This window comes from Eptesicus fuscus, chromosome 25, assembly GCF_027574615.1.
Source record: "Eptesicus fuscus isolate TK198812 chromosome 25, DD_ASM_mEF_20220401, whole genome shotgun sequence".
In the NCBI taxonomy this organism is placed as follows: domain Eukaryota; kingdom Metazoa; phylum Chordata; class Mammalia; order Chiroptera; family Vespertilionidae; genus Eptesicus; species Eptesicus fuscus.
The window spans coordinates 153,533-175,079 of NC_072497.1; the positions used below are offsets into that span (position 1 = coordinate 153,533).

The following is a 21,547-nucleotide window of genomic DNA, read 5'->3' on the forward strand; positions in this document are numbered from 1 at the left end:
TTTGTTTATCCATTCATTTGTTGAACACTTGGGTTGTTTCCACTTTTTGGCGATTGCTATTGCAAATAATGCTGCTGTGGACACGAATGTTCAAATATCCGTTTGCGTGCTTATTTTCAAGTATTGGGGCATATACTCAGGAGTAGATTTCTGGATCATATGGTCATTCTGTTTTAATTTATGAGGAGCATGACATGGTTTCCCACAGCAGCTGCACCTTCGTACTTTGCATAGCCGTGCACAAGGGTCCACGTTGCCCCACTTCTTGCCAACAGTGTTATTTTATGTTTGTTTGATAGTAGCCATCCTTCTGGGTCGGTCACATTTTAAATTAGTAATTAATCTCTTTGAATGTATTTCAATTTTCTGATTTATTACATCTGTTTTGGTAAATTTTCTAGGAAATTATCTTTTCTTTTATTTTTTTTATTATTTTATTTTTTTATATATTTTATTGATTTTTTACAGAGAGGAAGGGAGAGGAATAGAGAGTTAGAAACATCGATCAGCTGCCTCCTGCACACCCCCCCACTGGGGATGTGCCCGCAACCAAGGTATGTGCCCTTGACCGGAATCAAACCTGGGACCTTTCAGTCCGCAGGCCCATGCTCTATCGACTTAGCTAAACCGGTTTCGGCTCTTCTTATGTTTTCAAAAGTCTTACCACAAATATTTTTCATAGTATTATTTGTGATTTTTAATGACCTCTCTTTTTTTATTTTTAAACATTTTTTTAAATTTGTGCCTTTATTTTTTTGTGATCATTCTTGCAAGATGTTTGTTAGTATTTCAAAAGATTTTGAGTTTTGGTTTTGTCAATCCTGTCTATTGCTTTTCCATTTTCTATTTCATTGATGTCATTTCTTGTTTTTAATATTTCCTTTTTACTTATTTCTTGGAGATTATTTTGCCATTCTTTTAGGCAAATGCTTGCCTCATTAATTTTCAGCCTTTTTTCTAATGTTAAGTGCATAAAGATATTCATTTCTAAGGTCTTCTTTCATGCAAAGTATTTTCATTATTATTCATTATGTATTTTTTATTTCCCTTATAATTTTTTTCTTTGACCCATTAGTTGTTTAGAAGGTTGATTTGAAATTTCCAAACATAGAAGTTTTATCTGTTGATTTCTATCTTAATTGCAATAAGAGCAAGAGAATATAGTCTGAAATTCTTTGAAATCTGTCTTAGTATAGCACATGATCAGTTTTTTAAATGTTCTATATGCTTGAAGAGAACATATATTTTCCAGTTATCATATCAGGCATATTAATTATGATTATAATATTCTGTATCCATAGTGATTTTTGTCTGTTTATTCTTACAGTTACTGATGGAGGGTATTAAAATATCCCATTTGTTTCTTCTTATTTTGTCCATTCCTGCTTATTTATTTTGAGGTTATGTTATTAAGAGCATACAAGTTTAAAACTGTGCTGCCCTAGCCAGTCTGGGTGAGTGGTTAGAGTCTCAGCCGTGGACTGAAGGGTCACTGATCCGATTCTGGTCAAGGGCATGTACCTTGGTCAGGCTAGATTCCCAGTTGGGGCACGTGCAGGGGACAACCACTGATGTGTCTCTCTCTGTCTCTCTTTCCCTTCCACTCTTTAAAAATCAGTGGAAAAAGTATTCCTAGGTGAGAATTAACAAAAAATATATAAAATAAAATTCTGTATCTTCTGCCCTGGCTAGTGTTGCTAAGTAATTAGAGCGCTAGCCGGGTCACCAGAGGGTCTCAGATTCGATGCCCCATCAAGGGCACAGGTTCAATCCCTGGCCCGGATAAGATCATGTGCAGAAGGCAACTGATGGATGTGTCTCTCTCACATCAGTGTCTCTTTCGTCTCCCTTCTTCCCTCCCTCTCTCTCTCTCTCTTGCTCTCTCGCTCGCGCGCTCTCTCTCTCACCTCCTCCCTCCCTCTCTTCCACTCCCTCTAAAAATCAGTGGGGAAAAAATATCATCTTGTGAGTATTAACCAAAAAAGAAAGATAAAATTGTGTGTCTTCCTAGTGAATTCAGCCTTTTGCTATGTGGAATGACTCTTTTTAGCATGAGTAATGTTATAAATCAATAGTTTTCCTTTTTTCTGCTGTTGCTTTTTTTGTTTTTAACATAAAATTCATAATAGATTCACCCAAAACAAATTGGGGTATTTTTTCTGACTGAAACATTTTCTTACATGAAGTCTGTTTGGTTTGACAGCAGTATAGATACAAGTATCCCGCTTTTTACAAGTTCCCCTGTGCCACCTTGCTTTTACAAAAGGCCTACTTTTAAGTATTTTGGTGAAATTCATTATAAATACCTAAGAGCACTAGATGTATATATCCTATATAATAATAGACAAATATGCAAATTGACCATACCTCCAACACACCCACAAGCCACGCCCACAAGCCACGCCCACCATCCAATCAGAGCGAGCATGCAAATTAACCCAAACCAAGATGGCTACAGCCACAGAGAGCAAGGTTTCCTAGGTAACAGAGGAAGCCAAGCTTTCTGCCAGCCGTTGCAGGCCTAAGCCTCCACTCAAGCTACAAAGTTTCAATTATAGAAGGTAAACAAATTCAAACAAATGGCGGCAGAATGGAGCTTGAGAGAGCAGGCCAGGGTTGCCGCTGGCAACAGGGGAAGCAAAGCTTTCCACACACCCTGGCCGGGCCCAGGCCTCCGCTTAAGGCAACAAAGTTTCGATTATAACCCCAACACAAATGGCTTCGGGCCTCAGAGGGAGCCCCAGGCTTGGCTCTGCTCCAGGCTACAAAGTTTCAATTGTAGAAGGAAAATAAATTCCAGATACCAGGGCCTCCGCTTGCATTGCCAGGGGGCGTGGCCGGCCTGCAAACCACCACAGGCCCCTTGCTCAGGCCGCCCCACGCCCCAAGGGTACCCCACCCTGATCAGGGACACCCTTCAGGGCAAACCAGCTGGCCCCCACCCCTGTACCAGGCCTCTATCATATCTAATAAAAGAGTACTATGCAGATTGATCATCACTGCAACACACAATATAGCTGCCCCCATGTAGTCAAAGATCCTGCCCCCATGTGGACACAGGATCGACACCACAAGATGGCCAGCAGGAGAGGGCAGTTGGGAGGCACCTGGCCTGCAAGGGAGGGCAGTTGAGAGGGACCAAGCCTGCAAGGGAGGGCAGTTGGAGGTGATCAACCCTGCAGGAGAGGGCAGTTAGGGGTGACCAGGCCGGCAGAAGAGGGAAGTTGAGGGCAAACAGGCTGGCAGCAGAGTGGTTAGGGGGTGATCAGGCTGGCAGGCAGAAGCAGTTAGGGGCAATCAGGAAGACAGGCAGGCAAGCAGTTGGGAGCCAGCAGTCCTGGATTGTGAGAGGCAGGCAGAAGCGGTTAGGGGCAATCAGGAAGGCAGGCAGGCAAGCAGTTGGGAGCCAGCAGTCCTGGATTGTGAGAGGGATGTCCGACTGCCCGTTTAGGCCCGATCCCAGGGATCGGGCCTAAACGGGCAGTCGGACATCTCTTGAGGGGTCCCAGATTGGAGAGGGTACAGGCTGGGCTGAGGGACAACCTCCCTCCGTGCACGAATTTCGTGCACCGGGCCTCTAGTTAGTATATAATTAGTAGAAAAATAGTAATACAATGATTTATGTCTCCATCGCTCAGGCTAGAGAATCGCCTGTAGGAAATTCTGGAGTGTCTTTGTTTGTATGTACTTTTGTTGTAAAAGATACTTTCACTGGATATAAATGTGTAGCTTGATAATTATTATCTTCAAGAATTGAGCAGGTATTTTCTGTTGTTGTGTTTTTGCTTCCATCTATGATAGGGTGAGTTTGTTCCTCTTTATTCTTTCTCAGAGTTGCCTGCCTATTCCTCTGCTTCTCACTTGGTACATGACCTTTGTAATTAACTTAGGAAGCTAAGAAAATTCTGTTTGAATTTTGATTGGGATCGCATTGAAATTATAAATTAAATTTAATTAGATTGAATTAATAAGAGTAGATATATTTTAAGTATTAATTCTTTCCATACAGCAACATGTTGGTCTACTCAAGTCTTGGATGGATTTGTATGTGTGTGTTTATCATTTAGTAAAGTGTATAGTTTTCTTCATTTAATTGTTAAATACTTTTTACAGACTTGCTCTTACTTTAAATAATGGGTTTTAAAGGTATTCTGAGTTTCTATTTCCTTTCAAACAAAGAGATATTTCTAAGGCTATGGATTAGAAGGGTAGCGATGCCTTTTGTTTTGTTTTATGTGTTTGAGTGAACATGTTTAAAAGTGACTCATGGATTTGACTGAGGTCCTGCACAGGGGCCAGCCTGGTCTTCAGTGCATCGCTCAGTTTTGACATACGTGCTGCCAAAATGAGCACTGTTCTTTGTTTTTAATTTCAACTTTGATTGCATTATGGTCAGAGACTGTGGCTAGATAGGTTGTACTTTGGAGAGTTTATTGATTTTCTTTATAGCTTAATACATTATAAAATTTTAAGGATAATATGTTTTCTCTCTGGGTATGTTTCATATATTAGATCAGTTTTCTTTATTGTTACACAAATGTTATTACTCTTTTAATGCTTTTTTGTGCTCATTAATATCCTTTTCTCAAAAATGGAAAGACTGCTAACATATCATTATTATTATTTGCATGTATACATTTCTTGGTTATATATATTACATAGTTTTATCCTCATGATCATAACTATTTACATATTTTACCCTACTAATGAATTTTATCTTCTAAGAATATGAAACATCTCTCTTTTCTCTCTAATGTCTCTCTCTGTGACCATTACTTTTGTACGGTACTAACATCGCGAACTTCATTTAGGTTAGTGATGCCTGATATGTCCTCTTCCTTCTCTCCCTTTCTCTGCTGTCCCTTTCAGAGTTTTGTTTTTGCATCTAGGTTTACCCTAAAAATATACTTTCATTTTAGTTATTTTCTCTTCCATAAAAAGGTACACTGCTGTATGTAATCAGTTAATCAGCTTGTCCTCTGAGCTTTGCTTTGAGTTATCTGTTAGACCTCAGATTAGATCAGAAAGGAACATCAGAATCTGCAGACGTCTTTCCCTCCTTTGTCATCTTCACCCATCGGAAAGCTGATGGAGTGTTTGTAATTGTCACTGAGCGACAGGGGGACAGATGGTGGGCCCTCGTCCTTATCAGAAGATGGCCTCTTCTCTCATGGCGTCTGTTTCACCGTATTTCATTAGCGTCACTTTCTCATCTGTCATTCCCAGCAATACAACCCGTAGATTATAATATATAAAAATGTAAGTGTATCTCCTACACCTATAGAAAGAGAACTTCGCACAGTTGAATCCTCTGTATAATTAAAATAGCCGGTAAAGTTTGAAAAGTTGTTGTTGTTACATATGTTTAATTTTTCAAAATGATGCTGTCACACCAAGGGCCGGTTTTGATAAAAGGCATTATGTTTCAGATTGTCGTCTCAAATTTACTGTTGGATGAAATTTTAAATTTTATTTAAAAATAATGGAACTCTCAAACTTTCTGTTTTATTTTTTAAGCATTTCTTCAGCACCTGCTTGGGCATTCTGCATTCCTCCAGGTGCCTGAAAAACACAGATAATAAGACTGTCACCTGAGCTACCTCTTCAGTTGTGCTATCGCTGAACACTCTGGTTTAAATATAAATGGACTAAGCTTTATATATGGTGGTTTAATTCTTGAGTAGTGTTCGGATAATGTATGTAGATATGTTTTTGATATGGCTAATGCCATCCAGCATATCAGTAATTGCAAACCAGCTTTCCTGCTGGAATAGTTTTATGAAGGGTTGATATCAACCAAAATAATCGTTTACCACACTTTCTTTTGGCCTTATTCTGAGTAAACTGTGCCATCCGGAGAATCGTCCCTCTTTAACTTACGCAGTTATCACAAGCCCCTGGCACATAGTAAGTTGAGAAAGAATGATGATGAGAGAAAAATGAGTTTTCCAAACAGAGTGTTAAAACCCTGCGATGTTTCCTCGTCTGGTTAGTGACTTGGCATCCACCCTGCTCCTGAGAGGAAACTTCTGCCTCCAGAGAAATAAGCCTCTGGAGCATAACATTGTATTTCTATTAAAAAAAAAGCACACACAGCTTTTAATTTTCAAGTAAAAATATATTTGTTATTATTGTAATGAAGCTTTGGTCCTTCTTTCAGAGGAGATCTTTAAACCCTTTTGATCTAGGAAGAGTAACATCCTTAACAATTCTCAGTCCGCATTATAGTATTTCAAAATAATGGGAAGCAGATTATTTCCTTCGATGTATCGATGTGCCACATTTTATGAAATGTGTTTATTCTGAGGTGACACTTGAGAGAGCTCTAAAATGGAAGTAATCTTGTGTTGTGTCATTCATGTTTCACTATATATCCTATTTTTAGAACTTTTACATTCCTTCCCAAAGATCATGAACTTGTCTGTAGCTTAATTTTTTCATGTCTCTTTTACAAAATCAGGAATTATGAGAACCTTTAGGAGGAGTTAGATAGAATATCGGGATCATAAACCTCAGTATTTAATATAGTAAATTATGTTAGAAAGGCCAGAGCTTTGGTCTGCTATGCCATAAAAGGTAATTAAAAGAATAAGAGGGGTATAAACTCTGATGAGATCATGTCTGTATAGTATCAGTTTCCTTACATACATTTATTAGTATTTCATATTGTAGCAATGATGCTTAAGTGAGAAGTCACAATTGTGACTTAAAAACCGGACTTAACATTTTTTAGTGTGCGTGTGTGGAATTAGCCATCCTTAACTACCTCTGGTGTTTTCACATTGATTCTTAGAATGTTACGAAGGGGGCCCTTTAGAATTCATTGTCTAAAGCCTTCATTTTACTGGTGAGGGAACTGAGGCCCAGAGAAGTCCCTCTGTCATGAGGTGCAGAATTTATCCTGGTTAGGCCCTTGGGCTTACAGTTCAGTGTTATTTCTAACTAGAGGCCCGATGCACGAAATTCATGCAAGAGTAGGCCTTACCCCGGCTGCCGGCACCGGCTTCCCTCCGGCACCCGGGACCCGGGCTTCCCTCTGGCCACTGGCAGGCACCCGGGACCCGGGCTTCCCTCCGGCCACCGGCAGGCACCCGGGACCCGGGCTTCCCTCTGGCCACCGGCAGGCACCCGGGACCTGGGCTTCCCTCCAGCCACCGGCAGGCACCCGGGACCCGGGCTTCCCTCCGGCCACCGGCAGGCACCGGGACCCGGGCTTCCCTCTGGCCACCGGCAGGCACCCGGGACCTGGGCTTCCCTCACAGCCCTGCTTTGTCCGGAAGGTCGTCCGGAAGGACGTCCGGTCTAATTAGCACATTATGCTTTTATTATTACAGATTATTATAGTGTGTCAATCTGCGCTCTGTGCCTACTGGGAAACTGTCTGCTCTGAATGCTTATGTGGAATGACAGTGTCCATTGGAATGGCCAAATGAGATACGTATCTATATAATAAAAGCCTAAGCGACCCTCACGGCGGAACGACCAGAACAACTGGTCCCTATGATGCGCACTGACCTCCAGGGGGCAGACACTCAGTGCAGGAGCTGACCCTGGTGGTCAGTGCGCTCCCACAGGGGGAGTGCCGCTCAGCCAGAAGCCGGGCTCACAGCTGACGAGTGCGGCAGCGGTGGCCGGAGCCTCTCCTGCCTCTGCAGCGCTAAGGAGCAGCAAGCCCAGCGGTAAGGAGCGAGCAGGAAGATGGTTAGGAGCGAGGGGTCCCGGATTGCGAGAGGGCATAGGCTGGGCTGAGGGACCCCCCCCACACGCACACGCACACAAATTTCGTGCATCGGGTCTCTGGTATATACATGTGTGTGTGTGTGTGTGTGTGTGTGTGTGTGTGTGTGTGTGTGTAGTAGTGGGGTTACATTGCTTAAAAAATTATATAGGTTTAAACAATTCTGTAGTATATCACCTGTACAATGTATTGTGTGTTTGCCACCTCAAGTCATGTCACTTTGCATTACCATTTACTTCCCCTTTATTAAGAGCCGTCCACTTGTTGGTAGGAGAGCAAGACTCTGAGGGCAGGAGTGAGTGTCTTCAAATGGATTAGGAAGGAAGGAGATCAGGGGCCTTTTGGATGATTTTTGGTCCTAATTAATTCATATTTGGAAAAAGACTAAGAGTATATTTTGCTTTTTCTTGTGCTCGTGGCATATTAATTAGAATTTTGAGTAAATACAAAAAGATGAGTATATTTTTACACAGTTATACCCATTCTTCCACAGCACAGTAAGCCTAGAGCTGTGCCCTTAGACACATTGACCTTCTTTTCTTTAAAGAGCTTGCTTTTCCTTGCATTTTATTATTAATTTTGCAACAAAAATATTAATATACTAGAGGCCTGGTGCACGAATTAGTGCACGGGTGGGGTCCCTCGGGGTGGCCTGCAGGGATCGGGCCCCAGCTCACACCTCCAGCCTCACAGCCCCACAGCCCCACCTGGCACCCCGCCGTGGCCTGGCGCCATCCCCTCACCTGCTCCACCATCCGCCTGTGGGACGATTGACTGGGGCCAGGCCGCCTGCCCAGCTCCCTCAGCGCCTGGGAGCCGGGCGGTGGCCCTGCCCCCCACACCCCGCTGCCGCCGCCGCTGGTCACTGTATGCGGGGCAGTCGGTGGGGCGATTGGGCTCCCACCTGCACCCACCTTGGCCTGGCGCCGCCCGCTCACCTGCTGCACCATCCTGCCGTGGTCCCACTGTTGTCAGGGCCCACCGGGCTGGCGGTGCCTTCACTGCCGCCCGCTGCCAGCGCCGTGTCGCCGACGCCCGCCATGTTCCGCGCCATCCCCTGGTGGTCAGCGCATGTCATAGCGAGTGGTCGATCTCCTGGTCGGACAACCACCTGAGGGGACAATTTGCATATTAGGCTCTTATTACATAGGATATTAATTACAGAATGGTTTAGAAAGAATAACGCCTACTGTTAACATTTTGATAATATAAATCTTATTTATATCTATATAAACTGTATTACATAGATATGAGTCCTGAATTTTTATGGATTGTTATACGATGAATGTTTTTAGTGTTACTGTTGTTTAAAAGCCATGAAATCTGATTGTCAGTCTCATATTGATGCATGGGTCGTAATATATGTAATCAAATCCCTACTACTAATATTTTGTCATAAATCTCACTACAATAAATATATTTATAGAGAGATATTTTAGTATTTCTCCATTTCCTTATGATAACTACAAAAGTGAAATTATTTGCAGTCCTGAGCATTTTATTAAATATTGAGCAGGCGGGCTCTGAGCCCATTAGCTGTTCACGGAGAACAGAGGCCTGGGGAGGCCAGCGCCGTGGAGAACTTGAAGCAGCGCCGTGTCATGTGAGACGGGGGGGGGGGGGGGGGGGGGGGGCTGCTGTGTGTTTTCTCATCCTAGCCAGTTCCTTGGGGTTTTAAGAAAGGATGTCATCAGGGGTTGGAGCCCAAAGGTTAGGCTCCATGGTTCAGGGCAGGGCTCAACTCATATCGAGAACAATCTGGAACAATGGAATCTAGAACAGTGATTAGGGAGGAAAAATAATCAGGCAACCAAACTGTATGGACTATACTCCTGCTAAGGATAGTCTGAGGGGAGGGCGGCTGCTGGCCTGGGCACGCAGGTGTGCACGCATCGCTCAGGCGTACTGATGCCAGGCCTTGTGCAGCAAGACCGGTGTCAGGACGGCTTCTGCCGGTGTCCTTCCTGTCCGCACAGATCTGGGTGCGGAGTGAAGTGGGAACGTTAGGACCCTCATCTCCGCTGCCTTTGTAAAGCACAGCCTGACCGCTTTCGGTCAGCACTGCTTCCGGGCCCGGATAATAGCCCCTTACCCTGTGCCCGTCCCATAGCCTCAGACGTACAAGCCTAGTAAGGAAGGCGATTGGGCCAATGCGGTACATCGTGCTCCTCTCTGTGAAGCACCTCCTCAGCCTCCGTCCGCTTCTCCGCAGGAGATCGTCTCCTCTTCTTACAGCAGGCTCACACTGCAGTGCACACTCAGCACGTGACGTGACGGTGCGCACACGTGCCAGTTTCATTTCAGGTTCAGCTCGGAGATGCTTGAGAGGGATGAGGATTGTTGTTTCACTTACTTGGGTAAGCCAAGCAGGATTTTAAGGTTCAGGTGTGCAAGTTACTTTTTCATACAAGATAAATGTTTTCTAAACTGGTTGTTGTGGGAAGTTTAAGACAGACCCCCTCGTAGACAGAATAGTGTGACGAGCCTCCATGTACTTACTCATCACTGAGCCCTAACAGTGGTGATCTGTGCTAAGTCCTGCCTCCCCGACAGGACAGACATCTCACCCACTCCCCAAGTAATATTTTGAAGTCTATTCTAGATACCATTTCATGATAGCTATTTTTATTTTATTTTATTTTTTTAATGTGTTTTTATTGATTTTGGAGAGGGAGAGAGAGACAGAAACATCAATGATATGGAACCATTGATCGGCTGCCTCTTACACATCCCCCACTGGGAATTAAGCCTGCAACCCGGGCATGTGCCCTGACTGGGAATCGAACTATGACCTCCTGGTTCATAGGTCGACGCTCAACCACTGAGCCACGCCTGCTGGGCCACACCTAATCTTTTATACTTACTGTAAGCCTGTAGCGATGCTGTGTTATTTTTAATTCGTCGTCATATTTATTATTGGGTTTATTTTGCAGGAGCATCTTTCCTTAAAGAAGTACATTATTGACATTGTGGTCGAAAGCACAGCTCCGCCAGAGCCTTTGAAAGATGGAGAAGAGCGGCAGAAAAACAAAAGAAAAGCCAAAAAGATAAAAGCCCGCATGAACTCCAGGTATTATAGCTATCCTTAAAGACAAAAGAAAAACTACTAGTGATATATTCTTTTTAATGTAAAGTCAAGGAAGACCCTCTCACCCCCACAAAAAGTTTAAAGTTGTTTACTTCAAGCAATCCCTGAAAATAACACTGATGAGCCTAATTTATAGCCACTTTCTTTGATTGAGAAAGAAAACTGCCTATCGATCTACAGCCCTTGCCCTCACCTGCTAAGAGCTCTTCTTATAATTTGATGCACAGGCCCTGCCAAACTTGTGCCTCCTCCCGCATGCAGGGGTATGTCTGGTGTGTGTAAACCAGGCCGATTTTTCTTTCCAGCTATTGATTTTTAAATGAAGTATTAAAGAAAATCAATAGCAATCAACAAATAGAAGCCTGCTGGCTGTAGTGTTAAATCCCATGACTAGGCTTAATCAATTTGGTTGCCTGTCACAACAAGAAAAAGTTCAAGAAATATCTGGAAATGGAAAGTGAGTTGTCAGACCTGTAGTTTATCATCAGCCTCGAGGTGACATCTGGGGCCCAGGTAGTGGGTGGCACAGCGTGACCTCGCAGGCTCGGCCACCCCCGATGACGGATGAGTCTTGTTCGAGGACACAGTGCCGGGCCTCCTGAGCAGATGATTTGAGAGAAGGTGGTCTGAATGTGTTGTCATACCTCTGTTCCCAAATATCTCGAAAGATGGAGAAGCTTGACCCCTGGGACAGGGAGACGTGGGTCTAGAATAATGGAGGTGGTGGTCATCTCTGTAGTTTCCAGCTTCGGATTGTACTCGGCGAAAGGCTCCATTCCTTTTACAGAATCACGAAAGCCTCAGAGCGGTCGATGAAGCAAAGGGCAGGGGAGGTTTTTGGCTGTGCTCCTTGAGGTCCCTCCAGTTTCTAAGAGTAGTTCCGCAGTGAACTCCAGGGGATGCTGGTCCCCCGTTCCTGGTTTATGCCAAGAGCCTGCACCTCCTGCGCCTGGGAAGCGCGGGGCCCTCTGGACTTCCTTCTCCTCGTGTGCCCGTTCGCGCCCCCCAGCCCCGTGGCTGTCAGTAGCCTCTGCTGACCCCCTTGGTGTCTCCAGGGTTAGTCCAAGTGCAAGGCCTCCTCTTTCCTCCCAGCACAGCCCTCCTCTCCTCCCACTAACCTCACATCGAATCCAGCCGCAAATCACGTTAGCTTTGCTGTAAAAGAGACTCCGAGTCTCAGTATCGAAGGTCCCTGCCGGCCCTGCACCAGGCTCCCTCTCGCTGGCGTGTGGCAGGAGGCCCTGCCTCTCCCCGTCTCCGCCCCGGCCCCTCAGTCTGTGCGAACACTCCAGCCAGAGCGGCTGGAAGATGGGGGTCAGAGCCTGTTGTCTTCCTTGCTCCGAGCCGCAGGTGCCCCCTCCCCACAGGTGTCCGCTAGCTCTTCCCTCCTTCACTGCGGCCCTTCAGCCCCGGAGAGGGTAGGCTTTGATGCCAGACATGTTCCAGAGCCGCAGGCTCTTCTGTGCTGGATAGGGTGGTGCCATGTCCAGTTTCCAGACTGGGGAACGGTTCACCCTGCCTCAGTACGTCCCACCTTTCACCCGAGGTCTCATTCCTTGCAGCTACCAAGTGGTGATTTTCCCATTTTGATAGGTCTGAATATTTGGGCTGACAGCATGGAGCATCTGCAGGTTTAAATTTACATAGTTTAATATTTAATTCCGCTTTAGTTATTTCGTTCCCAGGTGTCACCTGTGCTAGTTTGCTTTTTCCTTCTAAGGCCTGTTGTGGTTTGTGTCTTTCACATTTTTATGAAGCAGAGTTTAGTTTCCCGCCTGCCATTGCTGTAGGGTTGGTATATATTGTGACTAATTCCTTCATAGGTTGTTGCACTAATTCTTTGATGGGAGGACCCTTTGGGTGAGCAGTTAAAATTTAAAGTAGCTTTTTCCTCCCCAAAGAGAAATCGGCAGATGAAGCATTATTAATGGGTTGCTGCTGCGACACCTGTGTGAGACGGTGGCTGTTGGCAGACACTTGGCATTCAGTCCGTATAAAAAGCACAAGCAGAACAAGGCCGATCTTTGAGTGTCTAGTCAAATCGTTTCTAAAGTTTCTAAAATCATCCTCTTTAGCTATATTTAATATTGCATATTATATGCCTTTGAGGTCATAGAAACTCAGCCACCTCAACTACTTTTAGAAACTTAGTATGGTTTCAAAGTTGATAATCATGATGTTAGCATCTTTAAATTCGGTAGTGTTTTTATGAATCTGCTTTCTATCCATAAAGAAATACGTATTTTTAAGTCTTTTTTGACAGCATTTATAGTATTCTAAAGAAGCAGTTTCAGAAATCCAAGTGTTAAAATTAATGTAGTAATGTCCCTAGTTTTGGAAGAGGAAAAACACAGCCAAGGTTTTTGTTTGTTATAAAAAATTAGCAGCAAAATAACTAACAGTGATCACGCTGTTGTCTTTTCAGGGCCAAGGAATATGAACGTTTAATGGAAACAAAAAAATCTGGCTCTGACTCACCTTATAAAGCAAAGTGAGTATTTTATCCTACATTTCATTCTCCATTTCTTTAGTCTCTGCCTGCAGCAGAGTTTATCTGAGCCATCGTCGCGTGCCTGTGTCACAGGCTGTGAGTCTGATGCCTAGAACGGTATTCTCCTAGCACCGTGGTGTCCAGCTGGGGGCCATTTCCCAGGGCCTTTGTCTCCGTCTGGCACATGTGGTAACTTCCTGGTTATCACAGCGCGGTCGGGGAGTGGAGGGAGGCCAGTGCTGCTCACAGTCCTCAGCGCACAGGGCAGGCCCTCAGCCAAGCATCTCCTCGTCCTAACCGGCACTTGTTCTGACAGAGCCGGTTCTGGCAAGACGGCTGGCTCCTGCCGTGGGGGGTCTCTCTCAGGAGTCTGTGACAGTCGCTTTGGACAGATGCGGACGTAGACTCCCTCGCGCTGTGAGTGTAACGACACAGCAGCTGTTCTCTGACCTGCTGCCCACAGAGCTGCGGGGCGGGAGGGTCTCTCCTCGGTGACGGCGCAGGTGCTGTGGTCGGAGGAAAGGCCTGCGAATCTGGGCGTAGGGCACGCACAGGAGGCTCCAGGTGCTCAGGGAAACGTGCAAAATGTGCCCAGTGGTTCCTACAGGACGGCGTTGGTGATGGTGGAACGGGCCAGGAAACACGTGAATGCACAGACTGTTCTGTCTGTGATTACATGGCTGGTAGATATGCTGTGGCATTTTGATGTAGCGACTATGACATTCAGAAGAGAAATATTACCGCCTTTCAGAAATAGGACACCCATCAGATAATCACTTTTGTTTATTATTTTTCGGAACTATTAGCCATTGCCATTCTAAAAGGAAAAAAGGAAATACAAACTCACAGAGGAGAGCAAAATTACCAAGATTATGATGAAACTGTATATCTGAAAACCCCCCAGAATGAAGTGAAGAACCAGTAGAAACGAGAATCAAGTCAGTAAACTGGCTGGTCACCAAATGACTGTGATAGTATTGATAATCGGTAATGCTCACTGAGCCCTCACCTTACCCAGGCTCTTACGTGTGAGGGCCCATTCATTCCTCACCACAGCTCCGGGCTGCTCTTCAGGGAACTCAGCCTTGAGGGGGCCAGCCACTGGCCCGAAGTTACGCAACAGCCTATCCAGGATGTGAAAATCAGCGGCTTTTCTTTCTGATAATCACTTGGAGAAGAGAAACATCATTTACAATCCTATCTAATAAAAGAGTAATATGCAAATTAACCATCACTCCACGACAAAATGGCGGCCCCCATAGCCACAAGATAGCGGCACCCAGTCCCTTCAGCCCCACTGCTGGAGTGTCTGGGCCTGTCCGCCAGAGGGGGCAGATCCAGCCTTCCCACCCTGCCAGTGCTGCAGAGGTTGGGCCCGTCAGCCCATCGGGGGTTCGCACGGACCAATGCGCGAAGCTGGATCTGCCCCCAGGCCCAGCAGACAGAGCCCAGACAGCAGGGCTTGGGGGCTTCTTTCCCAGGGTGATGGCTGTGAAGCCCCAGGCCCGGCAGACAGAGCCCGGACAGCAGGGCTTGGGGGCTTTCTTAGTATGTCAGTGTCGGCGAAGCCCCCAGGCCTGGCAGACAGAGCACACTGCAGGGCATTGGAGCTTTCTTCGCATGGCGGCGGCAGGCAGAGAGCGGACAGCAGGGCATAGGGGCTTCATCTCCATGGCTGCAGTGAAACGCCCAGGCCCTGCAGAGAGCAGAGAACCACTGGAGTGGGCCTGAGCCATCAGTAGGACATCCCCTGAGAGCTCCTGGATTGTAGAGGCTACAAGTTGAGCTGAGGGACTCCCATGCACGAATTTCGTGCACTGGGCCTCTAGTAGCAATATAAAAATAAACTAAGAATATACGCAACAAGAAATGTATGAAGCCTGTATAAAAATAAAACTTTAACATGCTATCGGGTATAGAGAAGACTTGTGTAAATGGAAAGACGGATTGCACTCTTGAATGGAAGTCACAGTTTGGTAAATTCTCTATAAATTTTCCTACACACAGAGTGTGATTCCAATTACATAACAGCCTTTTAAAAAAAATAGAGGTAGGATCCATGTGAAGGCCTGAGGGGGCAGGGTGGGGTTGAGGAGGTTCAAGGGGGAAAGAGGGGCATATGTAACGGTTTTTACAATAAAGATGAATTTTTTGGAAAAAGAACACATGGAAAAATAAATGAGAATTTTTACAAAAAAAATTTTTTTGAAGGAGAATGAAGTAGGACCAAGCTAACAGATATGTAGTTAAAACAGGTTGTTATTGGCACATAAACAATAATACATGCTGATGGGAAGAGATTTTTAAAAAGAATCTAGAAGTAGAGCCAAGAATTTGCGGACAGTTAAGAGCCGACTGTGGGGTAGTGCTTGCGAAGACGCCCAGAGGAAGGGGAGCGGCTCTGGAGGCGAGTGTCTGGGTAACCGCCCGCTTCTCCATCAACGGCTGGGCTCGTCTCCCTTCCTCTTAGTGTGCCCTCACCTTTCACCTGCCTGACCCACAGACCTCGCAGAGGCCGCTCTGAGCCTGGGCCTCAGGACAGCGAGGCCTCTCCCCAGCCTCCCTCTCCCGCCCCCGTGACTGCCTGGGTGGAAGCCGCTCGGCCCCTGGAGAAGGGGCGTCACTCAGTCACGTGCACAATCCCTGCAGCTCGCTCTGGAGTTGCTTTGGCTTCTGGTGAGGATGCTGCTTCAGTATTCACGGGGATGTCACGCCCATCAAGCCCGGGGCCATGTCCCCAGCCCCGTGCAGGGAGCCTGCACGCCGTCCAGCAAGACCCAGTTCCGGGCCTCCGTGTGCCAGCAGGCTGCCCGCATGCTCTGGGCTGTTAGAGAGAATCCCTCCCTCTGTCCTCTCATTCCGTTCCATGATCTTAAAATCTAGTCACTGATGGATTACCTAGGGATTTTTTGAGCTCTTCTATTTAAAAATATAGGTTAAGCATATTGTTTAGAAATAGAAGGGTAACCAGTAGCCCTAAATTTAGACCATGTACCTTTCAAATGGAGGAGGTGGAAAAAGAAAAGATAACGTGTCTGTCTTTCTGTCCACACACCAGAGTGGACCCCGTCTCTTCTTACCCCTGTGAGATCTTCCCAGTGATCCCCCCAAACCCCTCCCCCCCGATTTCCCTGGCTTTTTAGGCTTCCTTCCAGAGACACCCCTGCATCTCACGTTCACCGCTGACAGATGTGAACTTAGAATTGTGGTTGGAATTTGTTCAAGTTTTGAGAAGAAGGTATCTGACCGCACAACGTTCTCCACAAAACCATTCACCTGACAGACACTTCTCCTACGTGAGCCCAGGAGTTACGAAGCCTCCACTCTTTCTTTCGTGCTAGAAAAATCTGCTAGAAGTAATCCGAGTAACATGTTCTGTGTTAGAAACTGCACCCTCTGAGCAGCTCCTGTCTTTGCCCTGTAGGGAGATACAGCCTAGTGCTGAGACAGTCTGATTATTTACAGTATGGACCACAATCTGAGGCATTGTTCCGAGATGGGCAGTTTTATTTGGGTGCTTTGGGGGAGGCAGGCGGGGGAGCAGAGCGGTAGCTCCTGTTACTCCAGGTCCCGGGGATTGGGCGTTCTTCCTTGAAGCGGAGGCTCACGTGAGTCCCAGATTGGATTTGCCTCGGGGTGAAATGCAAGCCTCCTGTATTCTGTGACGGTAATGGTCTGTGCCTCCCCAGGTAACGCTGGTTTTCGGTGGCATGTGAGCATTCCTGGTAAGAATGCCGGATTCCTGTGCATTCATTGCTGGGCTGGATATTTCGTTACCTGGCGTGCAGGCTTCGTTCAGCCAGAAGCTGAAGTGGCTGCTTATCTATCGCACAGTGAGGTTCTGCCAGGATTCTTCCACATGATAGGGCAGTAACTTGAATCGCATGGGACTCCAGCCCATATTCAGTTAGCGGGGAAAAGAATGTGGCTCTTACTGGTATTCCCCCACTCCCCCCGCTATTGTTAGATTGAGAACTCTCTGTCAATGAATAGTAGTAACAGTTGGACATTTACTGGATGTGCACTGTAGTGGGTGATGGTCGGTGTGTGGCATTGTTTACCTGTGATCTCCAAAAGCTCGGGAAGGGAACACTGTGTGCGCACTGCCTCCGCTTTTACGGTGAAGAAAGAGCTTCGGAGCAGCTACGTGACCTCCCCAGGCGGACACACGTGGTCTGTGCCCGAGCCAGGTTTCAAGCACAGCTATTTGACTTTGGAGTTGTGTTCATTGTTTCACATATCAAAGTCATGGGCAGCTTAGGTGTAAACTGGAATTCACCAGTGTCCTTTTTTAGCTGCATTTGCTGTTGCATTTTTTGAGAAATTTTAAATTTTTACATAAATGCAGCTATAGATGAAATTGTATTCTAGGACATTATTAGTTTGAGAATAAATGTACTTTTTGGAATTAACTGATATGGTATAGAGATAAAACCTGGGATTTAAGGATCGAATGCCTGGATTTCTGTCCCAGTAACACCTCTACCAGTTAGGAGATCTTGGGAAGTCACCTGATTTGCTTGAGCCGTAGTTTCTTCGCTTTTCAAACGGGATAATACTAAGGGACAGTGTTGGCAGAGGATTAACTCAGATTTTGTACATGAAAGTGCTGTGTAACCTCCGAGGCGGTGGCTAGTGTGAAGAATGTGAGGAGACACTTCCTTGGGCGTTCACTGAAGGTGTGCCGAGTGCGTGCACTGTGCCGGGCAGCGGGTTGGGCTGCGGCTGTGCAGCGAGCAGGAGGCAGGGCCCTCTCCTGGAGTCCTCCTGCCTCTGCACTGTCCAGCAGGACGCTCCGGCCCCGGGTGCTCTTTATATGTCAACATTAGCGTTCAGTGCGGCCTCCATCTCCGCTCCCCGGTCACACTGACTGTCTCAGGGGCTCAGCGGCCGCCATGTAGGACCGTCCAGACGGGGAGCATGCCCCTCCTCGCAGGAGGCTTTGGGGAAAGCTCTGAGGGAGAGGTGTGTGATGAGGGGTCGGGGCCAGTCAACTCAGAGAAATGTGGACGCTGATCAGGGCTAAGGAGGACTTTTCTAGAGGATGGTGAGGGGGGAGCATTTGCAGAGACACTGGGGCGGGTCAGTCCCCTCGGTTGTAACAGAGAGTGGGCGACATGCAGAGAGGCTTGAAGGTTTGTGGCCGAAAGAGGATCTTCTTGTTCATTGCCACAGCTTCCATTGCTCTGTGAAATGTAAGATCTTAAAGCAAGAGGGAGACGAGAAAGGGGGTTTAGAAGAGATTGGGGAACACGTGACAAGTCTTTGAGGAGAGTGGGCGGGGCAGCCTCCCCGATGGGGTAAGATCCCCATCATAGCCAGCCCAGCCTGTCGCACGGAGTGGAAAGGACTGGCAGAGAGGATCAGTCCCTTCGAGCAGATGAATGGGTGCATGGCACTGACCGTGGGGCCCGGCCCCCCGGGAGCTGAACAGGGAGGTCCCTGCTGGGGGTGGTGCTGGGAGTGACAACCACGCGAGAGGGAGGGTAACATGTTCACAGGAACATGGTTAGCGAGGGCCTCTGGAATCCGTCACAGATAACGGTGAAGGTCAGGCAACGGGTCCCTGAGCGAGGACACGGAGGGACGGGGCGAGGGCCCAGTGAGGGTCAGCTGGGGAGACGCTGAGGCAGGTGAGTGGGAAGGGAACGACTGCTCGCAGAGAAACAGAAGAAGTGGGGCCACGAGAAATAGGATAGCAGCCGCCTTAGGGAAGAACCCCAGAATCCAGGTCCATGTAGCATTCCCTGGCGCAATGCCGGTAATTGCTGGATTGTCTAAGTAAACGACATTAGCAGTCGGCAGGCAATCCCAAGTTGCTTGTAAATTGGACCATGGGGAGTTGACAGTGAGAGTTTACAGTGCTAATAGCATAATGTCCAAGCAGCTTAAAGATTGAAGTCCAAGTGTGAACAACTGACCTGGCCGGTGCGGGTCAGTGGGTGGAGCGACGGCCGCGCACCGGTGTCTCATTGGGGCCGCTCCCTGCCCCCAGTTGGGGCGCGTGCGGGAGGCACCCAGTCAATGTGTATTTATGTGTCTTCTTCACATCGCTGTTTTCTCTCCTCCCCGCACCCCCTACTTTCTCTAAAAAGCAATGGGGAGATATCCTCGGGTAAGGATTAACAACCACAAAAAACTGCTCAGGTGGTTCCACTCACGTTCTCTGCCATCGCCCTCACCTCTCGGCGTCTCAGTTCTGTCCTGGCGGGTTTTCTCACGGTGATGCCCGCCCCAGCCCTGTGCACAGACAGGGCGGCCCCCCTCTGGTGGCGGCTTGAGGAGGCGTTGGTGGTGAATAGAAGCTGTACCGGCCCTGGGAGTGGTTTCTTGTATTTCTCCCCCAGGTGCTCTTTGCAGCAGCTCCTAACACAATAATGGGAGTAACTTTTGTTTCAGAAAGTTTAGGGAAATGAGACACTGTAGTCTCACTCATGAATGGCCTCCTGTCATTCCCTCTCACTCCTTCCTTCTCATTTCGTTTTGGCTGAAGGCTGCAGCGGCTGGCCAAAGACCTCCTGAAGCAGCTGCAGGTCCAAGACAGCGGGTCGTGGGCCAGCAACAAGGTCTCTGCGCTGGACCGGACGCTCGGCGAGATCGCCAGGATCCTGGAGAAAGAGGTACGTGGCCGCCCGGCCTCGCTCTGTCTGCGGGTCTTTCTCTGCGGGTGCACTTCTGTGGTTTCCCGCAGCCTCCGCCCCACTGACGGGGGAATTCCTTCGGTTCCATTGCGTTGGCCTGGTCTTCAGTTGTTTTCATTGAAGTCCCCAATAGCAGAAATGCTCCTCAGGTCATGGTTTCCTCGGTCAGATTGTTCTCCACATAAACAAAATGAAACTATTTTAAATGGAATCATATCAATAAAGACATACAGTTTTATAGCAGAAAATATACAGCTTTGCGTCATAAAGCTCATAGATCAGAGATTTCCACAAAACACCAATTTTCTTCCACCAGCAGAAGATTTGGCCGTTTCCTTTAATGACTTACAATCATTAAACGTTTTGATGACAGTTGAAAACTTCCTTAATAATTTTACAAGTCTTTAGTATTCACTATAGAAAACTTTAAATGCCGAAACCGGTTTGGCTCAGTGGATAGAGCGTCGGCCTGCGGACTGAAGGGTCCCGGGTTCGATTCCGGTCAAGGGCATGTACCTTGGTTGCGGGCACATCCCCAGTGGGGGGTGTGCAGGAGGCAGCTGATGGATGTTTCTCTCTCATCGATGTTTCTAACTCCCTATCCCTCTCTCTTCCTCTCTGTAAAAAATAAATAAAATATATTTTTTAAAAAAGAAAACTTTAAATGTACAAAGAGATAAAACTCCCTGTAATGCCCACTGTTGACATTTCATTATACTTTTTAATCCTTTTACTATACGTATTTTAAAAATTTTTTTATTTGCCAAATTTTATCATGAATAATTTCTCATGTCTTTTAACTTTTTTTTAACCAAGAAATGTATCACAGTTTATACAATTTATATCTTAGGTGGTTTCTAATTTTCCTAATTGAAGGTAATGGCCATATTTCTTTCTTATTTTCTGGGTTTAAACTTTATTATATAACATTTTATACTTAAAGAGATGGTAGTGATAAAAGTAACGTGAGTGCAACCCGCAGCTGTGAACTCGCCACCCACCGTGAGAATAGACGGTTCCCAGTGTGACCCTGCCTCGCCCACTCCTGCTCCCTCCGCAGACACTGCACAGAATTAAAGGGGTGGCTTTTCTTCGTTTTTGTTTGAAAATAGGTTTATTGCTTTATCACATAAATGTGTTGTTAAATAATATGTTACTTAGTCTTGCTTGTATTTGACCTTTATAAAATATACTCTAGACTTGTGTGAATTATAACATTCACAATTATGGTTCTAAGTTTTTCTAAGCTTATCAGTATAGATGTTTTGCACTTATTTTCTCTGTTATACAGTGAATACTTCACTGTGGTAATACTACAGTTTTTTAATCCATTCTCCTGGCAGAAACATTTGTTTTCAGGAATTGGATGTGTGTGTGTGTGTGTGTGTGTGTGCGTGTGTGTGTGTGTGTGTGTTTAGAGAGAGAGAGAGAGAGAGAGAGAGAGAGCGCGAGCTGCTTGCACATTCCTGTACCAGAGCAAATACATGAGAATGTCTCTGGAGCAGGGAGCCCACACCCTAGTCTGTATCCGAATCCCTGGAGGACTAGTTCAGACCCAGATTGCTGGGCTGCCCTGGGCTTTCTGATTC

General features: G+C 46.5%; 1 protein-coding gene across 1 annotated transcript in view; it reads left to right on the forward strand.

Annotated features, from left to right (window-relative positions):
- The window catches only part of SCAPER (S-phase cyclin A associated protein in the ER), a 197,683-nt gene that overhangs the window by 88,137 nt on the left and 87,999 nt on the right, over positions 1–21,547 (forward strand). The window contains exons 21-23 of the mRNA XM_054713413.1: positions 10,672–10,808; positions 13,252–13,317; positions 19,811–19,937. Of these exons, the coding sequence (XP_054569388.1) occupies positions 10,672–10,808; positions 13,252–13,317; positions 19,811–19,937 (330 nt within the window). The remainder of the gene's footprint in view (positions 1–10,671; positions 10,809–13,251; positions 13,318–19,810; positions 19,938–21,547) is intronic.